The sequence below is a fragment of the Fukomys damarensis genome, unplaced genomic scaffold (assembly GCF_012274545.1).
Source record: "Fukomys damarensis isolate Sample0158 unplaced genomic scaffold, DMR_v1.0_HiC HiC_scaffold_16, whole genome shotgun sequence".
In the NCBI taxonomy this organism is placed as follows: domain Eukaryota; kingdom Metazoa; phylum Chordata; class Mammalia; order Rodentia; family Bathyergidae; genus Fukomys; species Fukomys damarensis.
In genome coordinates, this window is record NW_022900928.1 from 90,202,128 (window position 1) to 90,224,967 (window position 22,840).

Sequence of the window (22,840 nt, forward strand, 5' to 3'; positions counted from 1 at the left end):
CAGTATGTTATGCATCAATAGCAGCAACAGCTTTTCCAGGTTCTGCAGTCATCTGAACAAAATTATAGACATTCAGCACATTGCATTAAAAAAAAAACAAAGAAAAGAATAATATCCAGAAAACAGCAAAGTTCTGTTGCTGTTGTGGTCCCTGGCATCATTTTTTTTATTAGCATATTAATCATCATCTGGAAAGAGAACATTCTAGAGTAATATCATTAAATATAGCTCTGATAAAGCACGATCACTACTATGTATCATAAAGCAGGTACAAAATATTTTATATTCACAGAGGTATGATATAGCACCATCCTACATCAATAATACTAGAATCAGTTTTGGTTTGAAATTTGCTTTGTCTGCAAATAAGATTGCTGAATCTGCTTTTTTCTGGGCTCCTGTTCCATGGAGAATTGTTTTCCATCCTTTCACTTTCAGTCTATGGGCTTCTTTTTGCACTAGGTGTGTTTCTTGTATACAACATATTGTTGAATTTTGCTTCTTATTCCGTTTTGCCAGTCTGTTTCTCTTGATTGGTGAGTTGAGGCCATTGACATTGACAGTTCTAGCTGTTATGTACTGACTTATTATTGACATGTTATTGGCCTTTTGTTGACTCTTTTTACCTTTTCACCTTCTCCTTTTAGTTTCTTGCCTTGCCTATTTGATTTGCTCTGTTGGGCCTCATGTTGTTGCCTTCATTGTCTTTTTCTAGGATCTTGTTTAGAATTCCTTGTAGTGCTGGTTTGGTATTCATGTAGTTTCTCAGGTGTTCTTTATCGTGGATGTGTCTTATTTCCCCATCCCTTTTGAAAGAGAGTTTTGCAGGATACATCAGTCTAGGTTGGAGGTTGTTCTCTTTTAGTACTTGAAATATTTCATTCCAGGCTCTCCTTGCCCCAAGGGTTTGTGTTGAAAAGTCTTTGATTCTGATGGGCTTTCCTTTATATGTGATTTGTTTCTTTTCTCTTACTGCTTGTAGTATTTTGTTCTTCTGTTGGGTTTCTGGGATCTTGATTATTATATGCTGAAGACTTTTCTTAATCAGAAATGAGCGAAATTGTTTAAGGTGAGTGCCAAGGGGCAAGCCCATGCCCTATTTTGATTTGAGTTTTCTTTTTCTCCCTTTGAGGCATGGCTTTACAGAACAGGAGATGGAAAGTAAAGAGAGGGAATCCAAGTGATTTTATAAAAGCTTGCAGAATTACTCAAATATGAAATATGAAATCATCAATTTTCTTTTCTGGCCATGAGCTATTTCTAAAATGTGGTCCAATGAATGGAAAAGAATTTGATTTGATTAATTTTAATGGAGTGAAGTGAAAATCCCTTCAAATAAATTCTAATCCATAACTTAGTGAAGTGTTTTAATTAATTAATAACTTTAATTCTAGGGTGCAATATTCTGTCTCCCTTTTGGTCAGATATGGCTCAGATCAGATCTGTAATGAGTAACCTTGGGAAGATAATTATTTACAGTACCTAGTAGAAGCTGAAATGAGTGCTTTCTTAGATACGTTCTATCCTCATAAAAACCACTACAAGGTAACACTCCCATTTTACACTACTGGAAATTGACATCCAAAGAGATTAAGCAATTCACCCAACATTTGGATAAGAATTGAGAATGCTAACTCCAAATAACTCCAAAATCCTTGTCCTGCTTCATTACAGTCTACCATGGTGGGGGAGAGGGGATCCAGTGGAATTTCATCAGAAAAATGTTTGTCTTGGATGTTCTTTTCGTATCATGTCACATAATTCTAAGCACAAAAGCAGAAAAGCATCCCATCAGATAACACTAAGAACTGGACTTGGGATCGTCCCTGGACCAGACCCAGTCACATAGGAACTCAGATAAAGGGGAGCACTGCAGGGAAGGCTGCTTCTGGATATGCCCAGACTTTGTGGGGGGACGCAGTGTTGTCTCAGTAGGCAGCACAGGTGTTCAAACATTCACTTTGCCTGGAAGTCTGGTGGACTATAAATTCCTAGAGCTGAGTTTAGGCCCTGTTGAAGAGAGAGCCCATGGGCAGGAAGGAACTGGACATCTGGGGTTCAGAAAATCCCTTCTACGGTGGCTTTGGTCCAGGTTCCCAAACTAGATACCAGACCTCCTGCAGGGGTTTGGACCTAAGGCCAGCAGGTTGATTTATGTTAGCTTCCTTATACTAGGCTAAATACATTTAAACCCACACTTTTGTAGAGTGTGTGGGTACAGGGCCTCTTTGGGAACCCTGTACACTCAGTGTTGCACCTGATAATTGGTCTTGGCTGCCTGTCAGGCAGATGTTACTATTTACAACTCAGTTTTCCTTTGTGTTTTCCTCCTCCCCTTTCCAGTTTCTGTGATCACTTTGCACACTCCTCTGTCTACACATGACCTGTCTCCTTGGAAAAAGAGAAAGCAGAGAAAGAACCTTCTGTCTATTATCCTCCCATGCTGGGGTAGTGTGATCTCCCTGGCCACTTGGAATGGGCATCTCTGCCTGGACCTGTGTCCTTGTCCTTGTCCTTGGGAGCATCTCAAGGACCAAGCTCCAGTTTGCATTCCAGCGCTGCCCCTGGAACAAAGTGGGGACCATTTGCTCCCATCAAATGGTGCCACCTTACCACTCTGTTCAGGACCAGCCTGCAGGCACAAAGGTGCCATTCCCGAGTTGACAGAAAATGGATACTCACACTTCAGCTCCAGCTTGATGAAATCTGCATTCCCCAGATTTTCAAGAAACACTCCCCGGGGGACTAATGTCTTGAAGTAGAAAGAAATGTCTGCACTGGTTTCCCCTTGGAAAGTAGAGAAGTGCAGGTAGGATGATGGGTTTGGGAAAGAGGCAGCATTCCAGTAATTCCCTGTAAGAAGAAAAGGAAAAAAAAATACAACTGTGAATTTACACCTTGATTGGGGTAATGACATAAAAGACATCCTTGTCTCAAGCTTTATCATCCTGCTTTGACTATGGCCTAGTCCCCTCTCCTCCTATCGTGGGGACTTTTTGTACTAAGTTCCCATAAACGTGTCTTTGAATTTCTGAAAGCCACGTGGATGTGCATATAAAATTAAAATACATTTATTGTGTGCATGTTATTTAGATTTAAAAAACAAGATTTATGTACCATTAAAATATTGATGTATAAAATGTTTTGTTTAAGATTGACAGTTGCTGTTTCTACTCAGTCAGTCCTGGAGGGACTTTGGGAGAAAAAGGCAAGAATTCATGAAGACAAGCCCCTGGTGCTGCTGTGTGGGGTGGGGCTCGGGGGCTGTTTTGTGTTCCTGACTGTAAGCTGGTGGCTTTGGTCTGGTGCAAGAGGCATTTGGGCTCCATGAAAGGATAATAAATGAGGAAAAAGCAGCCTGTGGCATTCTGCTTATACTTCTTATCCATCTCTGCCTTGGTGTAACCAGTACCTGCTCCTGCATCAGCAAGTGCTCACACATCTGGTGCAGGTGCTCCAGGGATGTGGCCGGGGAGTCAGAAGCCTTGAAGAAGTGGGGATTGGGAAAAAGCAAGAAGTGACCAGGCTGAACCAGGGAAGATTCTTCAGCTCCCCTCTTCAAGCCCCAGGAGTGAATTGCCTTAAAGAGAGGGTTTCCTAGCCAAGCATGGTGGCATAAATATGCTTATAATCCCAACCCTCCTAGGCTTGGGCAGGAGGATTGCAAGTTCAAGGCCAGCATGGGCAATTTAGTGAGATCCTGTCTCAAAAATAAAAATAGAAAATTTAAAAAAGGGCTTGGGATATATCTCTGTGCAAAGGCCCTGGGCTCACTATCACCAAAACAAAACCCAAAAATGATGACCATCACCACAACAACAGCAACAGAAAATCAAAAACAAAGTAGCCAACTAACTGACCAATCAACCAACCAACCAGTCTCTTCTCCAACCAGTTCCTCTTTGAGAACCCCAGCTTCTCCCTGGGAACCCCAGTGTAGCTCTGACTTGTGTTTTTTGGGGTAGATGGAGAGTGATGAGCTGAGCTCACCCAAGGGCCTTCAGTCAGCCTCTACCCTGGACCTCTTGGGGTAAACAAGGTGGTCCCTACCACTCCTCCCCATTCATTCATTGCCTGACAGAGGAGCCAGCATTCCCAGGAGAGCAGTAATTGACAGGACAAATTGAAAACACCAAGTTAGATTATTTAGATTCCATTAGGACAGATGGACCAAGGATATAGCAGGAGACCATGACTTGGCTCTCTTTTTCATCTCCAAGGGAGAAATTCCTTTTTAACGTGTACATTTCTGAATACATTTACTATCACACCGTAAGACCAAAATACATGAACATATTTTAAAACAGTAACTAAAGATGTTAGCTTTAATGCCAAGTCCAAAATGTTTTTTAAAATGACATTTGCTATACCTTTTCTCCAAAGAGCATAGTGAATTAACTAAGTTCAGTTTATTAGCTCCTATTCAGATCTACACTGCATACTTCCTTTAATAATAATTATGTACATAAGCAATATTAAATTCAACTACTATTTTATTTTATTGGTACCAGGGATTGAACTTGGGTCCTTGCTCTTACGTGGCAGGCCACTGAACCGCTGAGCTAAATCCGTGGCCCTCAACTACTATTTTAAAATAAAAGTGACTTTGTATTAATATTTCTATATTTAAGGGATAAATTTAAATTAAACGTATTTTAATATCTTATGTATTAAAATACCTTCTTATTTAATTACTGCTATTTGTTTTTGTTTTTACAGACATGGGATATAATGACATTTTGATACATGCATGAAATATTTAAAGATAAACACATTGTAGATAGCCAGAGTACATTTTTAATGAGTTTATGCGAGCCTAGTAATTCCCAAATGGGGCAGCACCAAGCTGCAAGTGATTTAGTGCCCAAGTAGTTGAGGGCAGGAGAGGGAATTTTTTTTCTAGTACTGGGGATCGAACTCAGGACCCTGCACTTGTGAGGCAAGAGCACTACCACTGAGCTAAATCCCCAGCCCTAGGAGAAGGAATTTTATAAGGTGTTGTGGAAGCAAGATAAAGGAAATACAGTCATTCCTTGGTATCTAGGGAGATTGATTCTGGGATCCCTAGCAAATACAAAATGTATGGATGCTCAAGTCCCTTATATAAAATGCAGAAATATTGACATATAACCTTGCACACTCACTTGTCTGCATTAAATCACCTCTATATTACTTATAATACTTCATACAATGCAAAGGCAAAGGGAAATAGTTGCTATACCATATTGGTTAGGGAATAATGAAAAAGAGTTGGGATATGTTCAGTACTGATGCAATTAAAAATATTTTTATAAGGAGTTGTTGAATCTATGGACACAGAACACAGAGCTATGGAACGCTGACTGTATTTGTTTGGTTAATGTGGAAAGTCCCAGGTTAGAAGTAGTTGGTGGTTTTGAATCGATGAAACTCATTTTGTTTCACTAGTCACATCAAATTGGGTTTTGGTGTCCAAGAAATTCATACGTTTCAGCTACATTGTTGAATTCATGGACATAAAGTCGTTCATAATATCTCCTTAGACTTTGAAGTTCACTGTTTAAGTGTCTCACTGTTAATTATTTTAGCAGCTAAAACACAATCAATAAGTCAATGTAAAATATATTTGTAAATGTCTCAATTAAGATAAAAATAGTGGGGCTGGGGATTTAGCTCAGTGGTTCTGGGGCCTGCCTTGCAGGCACAAGGACCCAAGTTCAATCTCCGGTACCAAAAACATAAAACAAATAAACAAACAAAAAAACCCCCAACTTAATAAGATAAAAATAGTGATGGTCTAGGTGGTCAAGGTGGAGGAACTAACTGTTCTTATGTTATCCCAAAAGTCTGAGTGGAATTTTAAGCTATTATTCAATTGCAAAGTCATGGCTGCCAGTAGGAAAAAAGTAGGTTAGGGCTTTTTCTTTTGGAAAAAGAATATGATTTGGTATTTGGTAGGATAATACGGGAGAAGAAAGGTTATTTTTTATCCTTGAAGTTGCTATCTTCAGAAGCCCAAGCCTTTTCTCTGGGTCAGAGTCTGGTTTCTTAAAAGGAGAGAGAAGTTCAGGCTCAATCACCTTAACTGGCTACTTGCAAATGAAGGACTCTTGAGAAAGCCTAAATAGAATCAGCAAGCATCTCAACCAGCAGAGAATCTATGCCAAAGCTGGGAGAAAATGAAGCCAGAAGGATTCTGCTCATCCTAATTGGTCAAAACCACCTAAGCACCTGAAAAGATCAAAGTCTTCAACCATTCTTCAGTCTTAAGCAAAGCAATTCTGCCTTTTTAGGCTGTATCCTCATAACAGGGATGCAATTAACATTTTAAAGTTTCAATCCATTCAAATATATTCTTATTTCCTGAGATGGTGATGGATTAACAGAAGGGCAGTTGTCTAAAATGATTCTAGGAAAAGGAAAGCTAAAAGTAAAACATGTCAGTATTTATTTGAGGTCCAGTGTTGGTTATTCAGGCAGAAATATCCCCAGAGAGGAGAAGGGCAGTTTGATCAAACATCGTTACAGACGACAATTCCATTTGTTCTAATTCTATGCTCACTAAGCAACTTTAGTCTAATTTGCTCTCTTGAACAGATTTCTTCCAGGGAAATATCATGCCTCGTACAAATGGTGTTTACCAGGATCCTGGAAATGTCTGGAGGATTACATGCTACTCTTGGAGTTATCACTTTTGAGTTGTCCCAAATATCTGGATACATTTATTAAATCCAGATTCTTGATTGACCATAGTGGGAACTCTACTCTGGATTAGCCTGGTGGTATCAAAGTTGAGATGTCTACACCCAAGCTACTGAAGGTGACCTGGAGAACACTGGAACTTCCATTTATATATCTTTAAAAGCTTATCCTCTTACATGACTATGTGAGTGACACTTTACAATGTAGACAACATACAAGTGCAACGGTACATAGACAGAATTTACAAACAAACATGCTTAGTGGGATGAGTTTATTTTGCTTTTATAAAGAAAAAAAGCTTGGATGCTGCTGGTCCAAACTCTAATAACACTCTCCGAATCTTGTTCTAAAGAGTCTGTCAAAATTACTGGGATTTCTAACTATAATAAAATACCATGAACGTTTCTCCCCATTGCTCAGTGCTCTGCATGCTGCAGGGAGATAATAGCATTATTATCATTTATTTGTATTGCTCCCAGTGGACTGTATGCTCCATGAAAGCTGGGGTAAAACCATTGCATCTTGTAACCTTTGGCCTCAGGCCATAGTCAGTACTCAATAAATAATTATTAAATAAATGGATAAGTGATTAGAGCTGCTCTCATTTGCATCCAATTCTACTCCATATGCAAAGTCCTCTGGGGACAAAATGTGCTTTATGGTAACCTGAGTATTGAAGAAACCAAATAAATATAAATAAGCTAATGCTGCTTTAGCACTTACAGATAACTGGATGCTGCTTGCACTAGCACACTGTAATTTTCTCCACCCATGACTTTATTTCTGTTATTCCCTATAGACTTCATTGAACAATGCCACACATTTGTAAGACTGATGGCCTCATAATCTTAAGGTTGTTGAGATAGATGCAATTTGTACTTGCTTTCAAGGTCAGGGCTATGGAAGGTAAAGCATACTGGATGAGGATACTGGGTTGGAAATAAGAAAGTGGTTCCTTCTCTGGCAAAGAGTGAGCTATAGCAGGTGGCAGAGACTGGGCCCATGTGAATAGGGGTGAGGTTGAAACTTGAGACAGAAGGTGCGACATAGAGTAGAAACAGAAATGAGTATCTGGGACTGGCAGGACCAGTTAACAGTAACAGAATTACAAGGCAGATAGCAAGGGCCAAGGCCCTAGCCCCAAGCTGGAGCAACTGTAATCAGATGTTTGACAAAATGGTCAGGATGACTTTGAAAGCCATTTAAGTTTGGAAAGGAGTTAGTCATGGGAGAATCTTTTTAAGGACATGTTGGACAAGGCCATGCTTGTTGTGTGGGGCAAGCAGATCCAGGGGGTTTTCCAGCCGACTGTCAGGGTGGACAGGGAGGGGGCAACCAGGCCCCTGCTGGTACCCAGCATCCCTGCAAACACAGTTGATCAGTAGCACCATCATTGGTCATTTGAGAGATGCAGATGAAAGCAACACTGAGATTTCATCTAACCCCAGAAAGAATGGCTGCCGTCAAGAAATCAACAAATAACAAATGCTGGTGGGGTTGTGGGGAGATAGGCACCCTTCTTCATTGTTGGTGGGAGTGCAGACTGGTACAACCACTGTGGGAATCAATATGGAAATATCTCAGACAACTAGGATTAGAAACACAGTTTGTAATAGCTAAAATTTGGAAACAGCCCAATTGCCCATCAACCGGAGACTGGATAAAGAAGATTTTAAAGAAGACCGGAGTACTACTTAGCTAGAGATATTTATAGCTAAGTGGATGCACATTGAGGGCATACTCTTAAGTGAAATTAATAAGTCACACATATGTAAATACCTAATAGTTTCTCTGGTGTGAAAAACTAAAAGTATAAATAAGAATAAAAATGTATAATTGATATTGTGTAATAGGAAGAAAAGGTCTAAAATTGTAGAGGAAGTGGGAGAGGTAGGGGAAAGGTAAAAAGGGAAAAGAAAAAATATGTGAAAAGGAAAAACATTAGAAACAATGTCTTTGTAAACAGGGAAGGGTGGAGAGGGTGAAGGGAGGGCTGGGGAATGGGGAAAAATAAAAACCAAGATAAGTTATGTAAAGGTACAAGATCCCAATGATGAATGTAACTATATTGTATACCTAAGATGTACCAATAAACTTAATAAAGATAAAAAAGAATCTTCAATAGATATGGGATTTCATTGGCTTTTCTTAGTACTTCTGGCATTAAGTTTGCTGTAGGTAATTTATTAAAATTTTGTGTTCAGCTGCTTTGCTTAACTATTACTTTTTTACCTCTAAGTCCCTGTCTTATTACTGTCCTCCTCCAAACTGTTATTTCAACTTCCTAGAGGATGTATATTTTTTCTTTAGGGGTTTTCTTTTGAGGGGAGAAGGGTGTTCAGTATGATCTAATGGAGACAAATCAATTTTCCAAAAATATCTTCTGGTTCAGTAGTTTCTACAATGAATATGGTAATATGGCTATTAATAAAAACATTTCTCTCTCTCTCAAAAAAAAGAAAATGCAGTATCAGAAATCCATTCAAATTTTCTAATAGCCATTTACTGCAATCTGACCAGTGATTATGTGACATAGAATTTTGCCGGAGACTCCTGAAGTAAGTCTCTAGTCCCCACCTGCCCAGTGAGTGACACAGGCCTGAGAAAAAAAATACACTAAAAGGACTAAGAAAGAGAAAGTGGGGTGTCAGGACCAAAAATAGCAGTGCAACTGACAAAGGTATGGCCAGTTCCAGGCTCTGACTTTTATTGGCAATCAATTGGGGTAAAGGTGATGTGTGGTTTCTACGGAAATTAATGTAAACAAGGCTCATAAAGGCCAAGACAAAGCCTCCTTAAATTAGGAACAGAATAGGCAAAATATATGATTGTAATTAGAACATTGTCCTTCTAGTCTGAGGGTTTTAGTTGTGGGAAAGGAATTTGTATGTGAGCTGCCCTGACCTCCCCACGTAGGCTTCGGCCAGACTCACTTTTCAAAACAAGCCAGTTGTGGGGTTAACTCTACACATCGTGCTTTGGCATAATCAGTATTATGGTTCTCTGCAGAATTTCAACTTCAAAGTTTCCAAGGTTGTTTTCTGATGGGCAGCATTTAATTTTAAGCCTACTTTTCATTTCTTACAAAGTATTACAGTTATAAAAGTCTAATGGTACCAGACGAGCATAGTAAAACTGTTCCCTGCTTTTCCCTCTTCTCTCTAATCTAATTCCTTAGAGATAATCCCCTCAAACACCTTTAACTCCTTTAGTTATGTCTCTGTATTTAAAAAATACTGTGCTGCTTATTAATTTATAACTTTTAGATAATATTTATTAATGTTCCTTGATCCAAGATGAGGATTTAACACTCAGAGTCTCATATGCCTGCCTTCCTAGTTCTTTTTCCAATGTTCTCCCCAAACAGCCAAACAGACTTTTGGTTCTATTGAAAATTCAGTAGTTACACTTTTGTAACTATATAAACATTAGCCAGAAATGAGCCAGGTGCCAAAATCTAATTGCCTTTGCTTTTTGTTTTGCATAAATTTTTATTTCTCTAGAATCTATAATATTTATTTCCTTTGCTTACTTTTCTAGATACCTGCCATGGACTCTTTCCAAATTCTCTCACAACACTGTGAAATTGTCAAAAATTTCCCCAACATTGAACATCTCAGGTAACACAGAAGCTGCATTTTCATTCTCCAGAGGTATTTGTCCCCTCTGGACCAGTCCTTCTCAGTGTTGCTGCATAGTCAGATCCTGGGGTCTCTCTCTCTCTCTCCATTATTGCAAGGACTTCCTTTTGCCACTCTTAGACATCTATCCCCAAAGTTTATGATCCCATGTCATCCCTTTTCTGGGTCTCTACCTCATTTTCCTGGGACACATTCTCAGATAGCTTCCTGAGAAAAAGAGTGTTTGAGGTTGTCTTTCCAAATCCTTGTTTTTCTGATGAGCCATTTTTCTACTTTCACACTTAATTGAGAAACTCCAGAAAGAAAATTGTCAAGCTGTTGGAGTTGCCACTGAGATAGCTAATGCTTTTTGATCACTATGCCTGGCATGTAACCTCCATATGTATTTGTTTCTCTCTGGAAACTTTCAGGATCTTTTCTTTAGCTCTCTTTATTGAGACTGTACATGATGACCTTTGTGTGTATTTTTCCCCCACACCAGGTCTTGGACTTTAATAATGTCTCTGGTTCTTCCTTCTCAAACACCTATTAATTTTAAATTCATTTTTATTTCTCTTGTTTCTTTGCATTCCTGTTCTACTTCCTTGGGCATTCCTTCAGCATTCTTTTTTTTTTTTTTTTTTAGGTACTGGAGATTAAACTCAGGTCCTTGCTCTTGTGAGGCAGGTAGTGGAACCACTGAGCTAAATCCCTGGCCCTCAGAATTATTTTCAAACTTGCCATGGTGTTTTAGCTATTTTAAATTTATAACTATTATTTCTGTCTTTCTGATAATACTTTTCAACACCATTTTTAAGGTTTCCATTTTTTGATACAATATCTTAGTAGCTTCTCTTACTCCTCTGTACATATTAATTTAATTTTTAAAAGTTGAAAACTCTTCTTTGAGCATTGTCTCTGTTGGTTTCAAGATCCCTTGTTGACCCTGATTGCTAGTTTGGGTTCCTGGCATTAGGTGGCCTGAGATTTCTGGCCTTACTCTGCATGGTTGGTGAATCTTTCCTGTTCAGTGGGAGGATGCTGTCTGGGAAGTGTAGAATGTGGATATCTAGTGTTAGTGGTGGATTTGCAAATTATTGGGCTTCCCTATAATGTAAGTAGATTCTTATCTCCTTAAAGACCCTTCAAATGCTGTGTTTGTTACTTCTTTTTGGTCAGAGATATTTTTATTTCTTGAGAGAAGAATTTTTCAAGTTCCTCATGAGACACAGATGTCTGGTGGTCAGTGTTCTGGGAGTTGAGAGGAAGGAGAGGCTAAAAGAAGGTGTCAACCTTACTATGAATATTTCCACACTTCTCCTCTGTTTTTATTGACATGCTGTACTTCTGTTTTCTTGGTGCCTTGGGTCTGGAGCATAAAATCTCCCATCTCCTGCTTGGGTAGGATAGGACAGTCGGGACCTGGCCATCGGAGGGACCCTGCATGAATTCTTGAGTCCAATGTCCATGGCCCTCTTCGGATTTGCTGAAGACTCTCAAGGAGAAGAAAGGGGAAGGTAATGAAAGGAGGTCACCATCCACATGGGAGCAATACAAGAACTCTGCCAGATGCCTTGGTGGTGGCGGCACCATGAGGAAGTGAGGTCAAGGAAGTGGTGGGATGGGAGAAATGGCAGGAAGTGAGTTCCTAGTATTGCCTGTCATCTGTGCCTGAGAGTCCTCTCCTGTGCTGGTGCCATGCAGCTATGCAAGCAGCTCTGGAATCAGATAGTCTGGTCCTCATTTTGGCTCTGCCACTGTCACTTAGCTTTGGGCAAAAAGACCTGACCTTGTAGATCTTAATTTCCTCACTTATGTAACAATAAAGAAGCTCTTTCACAGGATATGATGATGTTTGCAGTGGAAAATCCATGCAGTGAACTTAGTAGAGTGTTGTGCACAAAACCAGCTTCTAATACATGCTATTGACCGTGATCGAACTGATGGCTTTTGGGGTCTTGTTGTCATCTATTCACGGTATGGCCATGCAGTGAGGGCAAATGAGCAGAGAGCCTCCTTTCCTTAAATGTGTCACTAGGGAGACAGCAACCCACTCTCTTTCTGATCCCACCTCACTGCAGTGGTTAATTCACTGCAAGGGGCCACAGGTGGCAACAGGAACACACAGCTGGACCAAACTAAGCTCACAACAGCACCTTATCAGCTTGCTGACCCATTGCAGTCTCTCATCCCTGTCTACCTTTCCTGTTCATTTTTTTTTCATTTCTATGCTTCACACTGACTGGCTTTCAACACTGTGTGCTGCCCATTTTTTTTTCTCCTTAAAGATTTTTGAAAAAATATCCATTCAGGATGTGTGAATAGGAGTTATAACTGAGCAGCACTGGCAAGGTGTTCCATAATTTTGTAGTTGTCACTGTTGTAAAGATCTGATGAGAAGTGACTAGTCAGCTCAGATGCAGAGCTACTCACACAATAGAAATCATTTCATATGGATCCTGATTTGCTAGAGAGAGCAGTAGATTGGGCTGATGGGCAGCAGCAATGCACCTGGCCCCATTGTCTTCCTTCTCCTATAGAGGTGGGAAAGATGACTTCTCCTATAGATGACTGGGAAAGGTGGGTGGTGGAGTCTGTGCCGGGCTGATGAGGAGAGGAAGCATGAGAGCTCTCTGATCAGCAGTTGGGTGAGGTGTGTGGCTGCTGGGTGTCTCCAGCTGTTAAAGGTCTTGTCTATCTTCTTCCTGATGCAGTAATTTCTTCAGGGCACATATGGCCTGAGTACTTTGACTGCACTGAAAAGCCTATCTATAAATTCTACTTTAAATGGCAAGCATTTTCCAATGTAAATACCAGACTTGAAAAGACTAATTACACTGGAAATTATTAGTGACCCCAAGGTTAAATTTGAGTATTCTCTGAGTTATGCAACGAGCTTTCTGTTGTTTAGTATGGGCTGAATGCTGTCTACAATAAACCAGATGGCTTCATTTGCATGCAAATTTGAGTCTATGTGTAGAGGTTTCCTTATGGACAGAAAGAAATTATTTCATTAATTAAAACTTTTTGTACATTCAGGTGAGGAAAGAGTATCTTTGTAGCCTCATCTCTCTGGACAAGGTAAGCTCAAAATGGAGGGCTGAAAATCTAAATGGTGCCTCCGGACTTGAGCGAGCTGCAATCTTTGCAGTATTTCATCTTCTGTAGCCAACGTTTTCCACTGCTGTGATATAAAAGGAAAATGGTACCGAGAGGGGAGTAAATAACACAGCTATCTCACTGGGTGTTTCTCTGATGTGGTCCTTTGTGGAGCTCCGAAAGGAGAAGAATATGATGGGAAGCCCTGAAGGTCATGGTGCTCTGGATATTTTTTATTGTTCTAAGAGCTGATCACTAATCAGGTTCTGATGCAAGTGGCTTGTTCCAAAGCAGTAAGGGAAACTATTGCATGTTAAACCTTTTAATGGTGCATTTAAATACAAATAACACAAAAGAGATAATTTCCTTATTTTGAATGCTTGAAACAGCTGTGTGTACTTGGAAGCTGAAAGGTTGAGAGAAAATTTAAATTTTCTTATAAAACTCTTCAGGCACTTCTCATGAGGGCCTTCACTTTCTTTGCTAAGGTCATTACTTATGCATGAGCTATCTAGGTATTTTGAGGTTCAGAGTTGCCCCAATAATCTGAGATGGAGAAATGAATAATGAAATATAATGTAAACTTCTGTGTTTTATATTCTTCACTTAGATCTTAGTCTTAATTAAGCTGCAGAGGTTTCTATGTCATTGATCTCAAGAAAGGAAGGACTAGAAAGACAGATTTTCTTGAATCCCAGCAAATGGGGACCTGGACAAAGATCTGCTTGCTTTTTCAAAACTAAAACCAAATAATATGTCTTGCCTGTAGAAGTTGCAGAGCAAATTCATATTCTTTCCACGCAGGTTGATAATAAAATTTCACAAGTGGTGTAGTACTCAGACATGGTCATGGGAGAATGACTCTCAGGATGGCCTAGTTTTATTTTGGTACCAGGGATCGAACTTGGGACCTTGTGCTTGCTAGGCAAATGGTGGCACCACTGAGCCAAATCCCTGGTCCCAGATGGCCTACTTTTCAAAAGCTCTGGTTACTCAGCTGTGGATATTTTTGCTTTTCTCTCTTTTTCTGAGCACAATATTATCCATTTCATGATTTCTAGTACTGACCAAAGATTAGTGATTTCCATATTTATGAAACTGTTTGATGTCTATTATAAGCTTAAGGTTAATATATGCATTTCTCATTGAACAGCTTTATTTTGATGACCTATTAGTAACTCAGCATCTAAAAATGAACACATTTTTCTTTAAAAATAACTCTTATTCTCCACTTCAGAAAATGGAGCTTTTTCCACTCGGCCACTCAAGCCTTGGCTTTACTTCCAATGTGGCTCATTTTAATCTACCTTCTCAAGGCCAACGAAGGAATGGCAACACTGGCCATTTTGCTGTCATGCATGAAACCTCAATGGCTTCCAATAGCTTGCAGAATACATTGCAAGCTCTTTGACCCTGCACAGTAAACCTAGGTCTGCTTTCCCTGCCTGATTTCTCAGAACGTCTGCTCCAGCCCCACACTGTTCCCAATACCTACAGGGCTGTTTTTGGATTCCTTGCCTCTACTTGGGTTGCTTTTGCTTTTTTTGCATTGTACCTCCTTCCAACTTTTCTTCCTTCACCCTCCCAACTCATATACTTCATCTGGCCAGATTCTTGATTGTTACTATTCTTTTTGCAATAATGAGAACTATACTCAGCACCTTCACATGAAGCTGTATCCCCAAGACTTTTGAACTGTGTTTTTTTTCTTTCTTTCTTTTTTTTTTTTTTACAAAGTCTCACTAAGTTGTCATGTTGCCCACTCTAGGCTTGAACGTGTGCTGTTTCTGTCCCAGTCTTCCAGAATGCTGGGGTCACAGGCATGCACTTCTATGCCTGGCTCCTCCCTGATCTCTAAGTCTCAGGTCAGGGGGCTCCTCCCCTGGATGTTGGGTGGTGCTCTTTCCCTGTGCTCCTAGATAATCATGTATCTATCTATGTATCTAACTTACTGTTACATTATAATTACTTTCATGTGTTCCTCTCCTTTGCTGGGCTGTAAACTTAAGAGAGCAGAGATTGCATTTTTTAATCTTTCTACCAGTAGCCTGACACACAGGTATTTAGCATATTTCTTGAATAAGCAAAAGAAAAATGAATTTTGAAACACTTGAACTATTGATAATCCCACTACCAGTTATTCATTCACATGACCATCTGCAATATCTACTTTGGACAATTTTAGAGCTGAAGAGTTATTTAGGCCATAAAGACAAAAGCTCTTCTAGGTTTGGTGTTATTTATATGGGCTTTTAGGCACATTTACCATTTCTCCTCTCCAAGTTCCAAAGCGCTGACCATCTTCATACTGAAGGAGTCCATTCAGCATGGAGCTAGGTGATCAACTATGGTTCTGAGGACCACTGAGGCTGTGGACATCACTTCTGTCCTTACTGTGCTAGCTCCCTCTTATCTCTTCCTCTCTTCATGTAATTGTAATTCATGGTCTAATGCCATTAAGGTCCCATTTTATTGCCTGCCCTGCTGCAATGAACAATGGTCATGGCCAAGTTGTAAAGGACTGTGAATCACTCAGCTCCATGCAGGGGCAGCGTGCTGTAATGTGAGGTGGCTCTCTGTACTGATAAGACTATGAAACCCCCAGAGCCCCACTTCCATAGAAAAACAGATTTTCTATCAAATCCATTAGGAGAGTAAAATGTGGAAAAAGCTGCCTGTTTCAGCAGAGTGATGGATGTGAAATTTGGAAACTGCTCTACATGCAGGGAAATGAATTGATAGGATACTTACAATTATGCTACACAATCAAAATTTCCTTTTTTTGTGCTCTTTTTTCATTACAGGAGATAAATAGATTCCTACTCACAGATACTGTTTTCCTACTGCAAATAGCAACAAGGTTCTCATTCCTTGGGGGTGGGCCAAGGATGCAGGGACACAGCCCACAGTACAAGGAGTATCTGGGGAGGAAAGGGATGCCATCTCTTACAACCGAAAGAGGTGGAGAGGTGGAGGGGAGGGAAAGGGAAGAGGCTGAAAAAGGAGTGGGATGTTCTGAGTATATATATCTACTCCCCTGAGGAATGTCATCATTATCTACTGCAAATATATACTCATAAAAATGAAAAACCTAAAAAGTTAACTGAAATAAAGGGTAATACAGTATTTTAAAGTAGAATAATTATCCCAACACACTGACCTTCATTTATTATAAACCATGTTTTACCTAAATATCCTCAGAGATACCAACACTTAAAGGCTAAACCACCATTAATGATTTGTGAGTGAAAGCAAATTAAAATATTTAATGATAATCAATATCAGTCAATCTAGATAATAAGCAATACTATGATATACTTCTCTTTCACATAAAACACGAAATGCATGGCCTGTTGTATACTTAAAACCTTCCAATAACTGCCTTTTAAAACGTGTATTAAATAGTTACCATGAACAATGTGCATATGGATGAATGATGTAAGGAAATCTTTAAAACTATAAAAAACCCTCAGTTTCTTTATTTGCAAATTGGAAAAGTAATTCCTTCTTCACAGGGAGGTTGTAGTGATATAAAGCAGCAGGATCACACAGAAGCATCTGAAATACCAAAGAACTACTATTAAAAAGGCAAAATAATTTCTGCCTCTATTTATTAATGCTGGTATAAAAATAACGAAGACTTGCATGTGTGCAGGGGTTAGATAGATGGTTTGGATTTTTAGATAAGGTGTGGTGGTTTCTTTACTACCTACATATATTGAAAGGGAATACTGTTGAATGAAAGCTGAGAACCAACTCCATTTAACAGCTAAGTGAAGATTATTTCTGACATAAAAATAAACAGTGAATCAAAATAGAAAAAGAGGCTTGCTTGGATTTTGAGGATAGAGGAGGACCTTGAGACTACAGCTTCACATTGCAACCTCTGTGCTGTGCTGTGCTGTTGTACGAAGTGGTTGGGGCTCAAACACACTGAGCTTGGGCTGTGACCACCCTGGCACAAAGTCTGAAAAATGGATTTTAAGGTGTTGCTGCTGACCTATGTCAGCCTGTGACTGTGTTAGACTAACAGGAGTTTTGTAACTTTGTGCTGTATAATTAAAAGCAGTATCTGAATGAAATGACATCCAATATGATTTAGAACAGTTTTATTTTTTCCCCTCTTTTATTAGTATATGTTTGTGATACACAATAAATGCATTCATCTTGGGGAATTGGTACACATACTCTTCACGTCTTGCTCCTTTTTACTTCGAGGGAACCTGAGAATTTGAGTGCAGGACAGGTGGCTTGAGTACACTGTCTGGGTAAGGAAGCACGTAGTCACTGGAAGAGGCAGCTGAGTGGGTAGTTAGCACAGCAGGCCTCAGGCTGTGCAAACTGCCCAGAGATGCCACAGGACCATAGCACAAAAGACATTTCCTACAGGAAGAGGCATCCCTGAATGCTGTCCTGAATGTGAGACTCACTGTACTGCTTACGGGGACAGTGGGGTGGAAGGGTGTACACCTGGATCACTGAATGAAGAAATTGTTACAGTGAATAATCTGTCCTTCAGGTTTATGGTCTGATGGACATTTCCTGACTCAGATTTTCAAGTTGTACAAGAGAGGTTGGGTCTCTTTGTCTTGCCTTTGAGGTTCCTGGATGCAATGGGGAAGACTGCACGTCCAGATCAAGCTTTCTGAGCATTTCAGTAATTGTAAAAGTGAATCTAGATGATAAGCAAGAGTGACTGTTTCAGTCATCACAGCATGGTGCTTAGTTTATGCTAATTTGAAACCAAGTAGATGGCAGCATAATCTGGGTTTTGAAAGCAATTATTTCAAACAGCTCAGCAGCCATATAGGGCACAGCAGTTTTGAAACATGTGGTATTATCACCTTCTCCAGTCAGGAGCTGCAAGGAGCAAGGGCTCCAGGGCTTTAAAATTCAGGTTGGAGGTGCACAAACAAAGCACTGAGTAGAGTCTGATGGAACCAATCTTACATCTTGCCTCTGCACAACTTTATGGGATGTTTATGGGGATTTATTGTTTCAAGAACAGAAGGACATTTACCTACAGATGCAGGGGAATAAATTTCAAGTACATTTAGTATTGGAGAATGGCCGCTTTATTGCTGATTTCAATCCACTTGACTCTCTCCTCAATCTTTTGCCTTCCATCTCAAGTAGGACACCAATCACACACACACACACACACACACACACACGCACACCATAACCACACACATAAACATGACACACATGCACACCATACAAATACTACATGCCTTGCATACTACACATATACACACCACACACACATCGCACACTAATCATGCACACACCACACCCTCTAGTCACACAATATAACATACGTAGTTATAATAGTACAGCACAAAAACCACACATTTAGTTAAGTATGTCAGTGATTTGGGTGCTTAATAAAAGTTTGAAGAGTTTTTAATAGTAAAAAATTAACCACAATCAATAAATCTATTATGGTAAATGTTTGAATAAAAATATAGCAAAATGTGGCATAAACCATAAAATTAATCTTTGTTAACTGTCACTTGTATGTCATTAAGTGGCAAGCTATTTTCAAAATATTCTGCATATCATAACTCTATTTGGTCAAATGCACATGTGTGTTATATATATGTCTATATGTACGTGTTTACATATACACCTGCACAAACATGTATTTGTATAGGCACTGAGTAAAAGACAAAGTCTAGAGAGATTCATATCAATTTAATACTGGTCACCTATGTGAATGCAATGGATGGAGAATTTACATTGGGAACAATGTAAGTGTTTTATCTTATTTTAGGTTTGTGTGCACGGGAAAGTGGAAAGAACAAAAGAGGAAGAAGGAAGGAGAAGATCCAAGATTCCTGGAAGGTTTCCAGAGGGAGTTGGAGGCAAGGCCTAGGCTGGGTCCATCCTGGGACCATGCAGATGGGAGTTGAGGAGACTTTAGGTTTTATACTGGGATTATAGATTCACGGGCCTCTCCCTGAACCCTTATTGCAGCTGCAATTGGAAAAGGGACTTTCTCACTTGTACTGAGGAAGAATTTAATTTTTGAGGCTGCACCGTCCTCAGGAGAGTTTTGCATGCTGGGGAAGGGCTCCTAGATTATACACTGTCTATGGACCAACCAACCAACCAACCAATCAATCAAACCAACCAGCAACCAACACCCAATGGTGCTGTGAAGCTTTCGTTTGGAAGTCAAGTAGTACTAACCATAAACACATTTTTCATCAGCAAACTTACTCCATTAAGACTCAGGACTTCACAGAGCTATCAACAGTAAGTAAAAATCTATCAAATCCTCCTCATGCTCTGAGCAACATTTTAATACAGGTGACATAGCAGGTAAACCTCACCTCCTTGGGGATGCTCATACCACCTCCATTTCTCATGAAGATACTGCAGCATGGCTATTTAACATGAGCTCTTAGAGTCTCATCTTAAATCTAGGCAACACAGCTTCAGTGCTCTTTCCATAAAAATGCTCCTCCTTTTCTATAAAGCAGCTCTCTCTCCTCTCTACTGTCCTCCTGGGATAGTTTCCCTTAGAACATCCCCACAGGGCATTTGGCAAGGGATCGTGGGAACTGATGCAGCCATGTCTTCCTAGGCCTTTTATTCCATGCTTACCTGATACCTGAAGGGATCTAGGATGCTACTTCATCCCTCTCTCTCTCTCTTTTTTTTTTTTTTTTTTGGTACCGGGGATCGAACTTGGGTCCTTGCGCTTGTGAGGCAGGCGGCGGAACCACTGAGCTAAATCCCTGGCCCCCTCTCTTTAAATTTGCACTAAGGTGATTGCTCTGTGAGGTTCAGGATCCTGAGAAGATGGCTGTTTTTTCTTCTGCCTTTACTGAGAACACACTATATATTCTGCCTCCCTGGACTTCATGGAAGACAGAGCACTGAAGGAACTCCTACTTCTGTCTTTTCCTCTGACACTACCCTATTTCCCCCTCTCCCTTGCTCTATAGACTCCAGCCATCCTCTCCCTTTTCTCTGTTCCTTGAGAGACTGAGACTGTTCCTGTATTAGGACCTGTGTCTTCTGCCTGTAGGGTGTGCTTCGTCCCACCATGTATAAGCCAGAAGCTCTTCAGAGTCCAGCATCCTGTTGAGAGTAGTGAAAAATCTTACATGAACTCACCCTCAGTCATTTCCCATGGATTCCTTTTTTTTTTTTTTCCCTTTGATATCAGGGATCGAACTTGGGAACTTGTGCTTCCAAAGCAGGTGTCAGAGCTGCTAAATCCCTGGCCCCTGTCTATTTGTAATCTATCTATCTATCTTTCATCTATCTACCTACCACCAATCAACTAACTGATCAACAAACCAGGCAATTAACCAGTCAAGCAATAAGCAATGGTGCTGTGAAGCTTTCTTACATATATCTTAAAATGGAGTCCTGGGCCTTTCCACTGAATCTCATCCCAAGTGCATTTTTATTTTTTATTTTGAGGTAAGGTCTCACTAAGTCATTCAGTTTCCCAGGCTAGGCTCAGCCTCCCATAGTGTTGGGATTACCAGGTATGTGCCAATATGCCCCGTTTAAAATTTACTTATATGTTGTTTCTTTATCCTGAATGAGATTATAGATTATATATATGTAATCACTTTGCCTGTTTGTTCTTTGATGTGTTTCTGGCATCTTAACCTTGTTTGGTACATGTTAGGGTGGTCACCAAACACTGTGGAAATGAATGAAACATATGAAGTTGGGTTTAGCAGTTTGGGAGCCATGGCTAACAGTCTAACAGCCAAGGAAATCTTCTAAAGACCAATTTCCCCATGATATTCATACCAATGGTTTATCCCAAAGTCTCTTACACATTTTGTGAAAGTTTTCATCAATTATTTACAAGTGTCTTTGAGCTTTTCTGCTTTTGTGGGGCCCACAGGGAAGCTTAGTGGCATTGCAATGGAATCGCTGTGTTGAAGAGGCCAGTTGTCCAAACTCATTGGAATGGTTCAGCTTCCTAGTGTCCTGTGTTCAGTAAGAAATGGTTGAGAATGTGCAGTTGAGGCCTGTATTAGCCTCTCATTAAGGGGACACGATGGTTGACACCCACAAATAAAGGAGAGGTTAAATTTAGTTCGTGGTTTCTGGAGATTCAGTCCATGGTAAGCTGGCTCTATGGCAGGAAATCATGGCAGAAAGGTGTGATGAAGCAAAATCATTCAGTTCATGGTAGTTGGAAAGCAAAGCAGGGGAACAGTGGCAGAAAGGAAGGGGCCAGGGACCATTTATAGTGCCCAAAGTCATGCCTTCACAATCTACCCCACCAATCCCCAGGGTGGTTCTCAAAGCCAATCAAATGAACACTCTGACCTAGCTACAACAAGGCAGGATGCTGGGTTTTGATGAATGACGTGTGAAGGGTTTCATTTTTTCCTTCAAATTGAAGTCTGTTCTTTGATATTTCACAAAGACATTTATCATGTTGACAATGGTCTCTAGTCGGCCACCCTGTACCCATTTCCCAGAGCTGAGTTTGGCTGGGGGAAGACATTCTCCAGCTCTGATAGCTCCTGGTAGCATTAAGGAAAAGAAGGTCAGGCTCTGGGCTCTCCAGTTGCCTGATGACTGCTGCGGTCCTGTTGAGGAGGACTGGAATCTTGATCTCTTCCAGAAGGAAACTCCTTTTCTGGACAGGGTGGCCAGTGAAGTTGCTTCCTGGGGCTTCATGGGGATAAGTCTTTCAAAGCTTCCCTTATCTCCACAGCCCAGGCTGCTGTACAGGGAGAGAATCCACACTGGGAGTTTTTGGGAAGGGAGAGGATGTAGGTGGCTCTGAGCTCTTCTGCCTCTTGTAGCCCTGATCTGCCGTCTGTCTCCAGCTTCCTTGCACCCACCAAACTTTCACATGGTGTGGTTTATAAGGGCTTAACAATTACTTTCCCTTTAAAAAATTATTTTAATAAAAGATTCTAGAAGACTGAAATGTCTTCAACTTCTGAGTTAACCTTTAATGGTAGGATTCCAAGTATCAGCACAGAGTAGGGGTATTTTAATATCCACAGTCTATATTTCTTCTTATAATAAGTTGTCACAGTACCTTTCAGCTAGAAGTTATGTTTCAACATTAGCACAGATTTATTTATTTATTTGCAGTACTGGAAATTGAAACCAGAGCCTTCATGCTGAGCCGTGTCCTCTGCCCCTTTGTATTTTGTATCTTGAGACAGGATCTAGCTAAGTTGCCCAGGTTGACCTTAAACTTGTAATTGTCTTGTCTCAGCCTCTCAGAGTGCTGGGGTTGTAGGCATGCACCATGAAGTCTGGCTCAGTTTTAGAAATGTTAGCAAATGAGGAGACAATGTTAGAATAATACACTGAGGCATAAACTACTCTAATTTCTTCATGAGTGGAAATCAAGTGATCATTTCCAAAGTTTATATTTGACAATGAGTTGGGGAGCAAGAAAGAGGTAAATTCTTTTTTTTTTTTTTTTTTTTTTT

At 40.1% G+C, this 22,840-nt stretch overlaps 1 protein-coding gene across 3 annotated transcripts in view; it reads right to left on the reverse strand.

The window, feature by feature from the left end:
• The window catches only part of Cntnap2 (contactin associated protein 2), a 2,025,293-nt gene that overhangs the window by 248,347 nt on the left and 1,754,106 nt on the right, over positions 1-22,840 (reverse strand). For all 3 annotated transcript variants that reach the window (XM_010638580.2, XM_033764477.1, XM_019209676.2), the window contains one exon: positions 2,683-2,853. In XM_010638580.2, the coding sequence (XP_010636882.1) occupies positions 2,683-2,853 (171 nt within the window). The remainder of the gene's footprint in view (positions 1-2,682; positions 2,854-22,840) is intronic.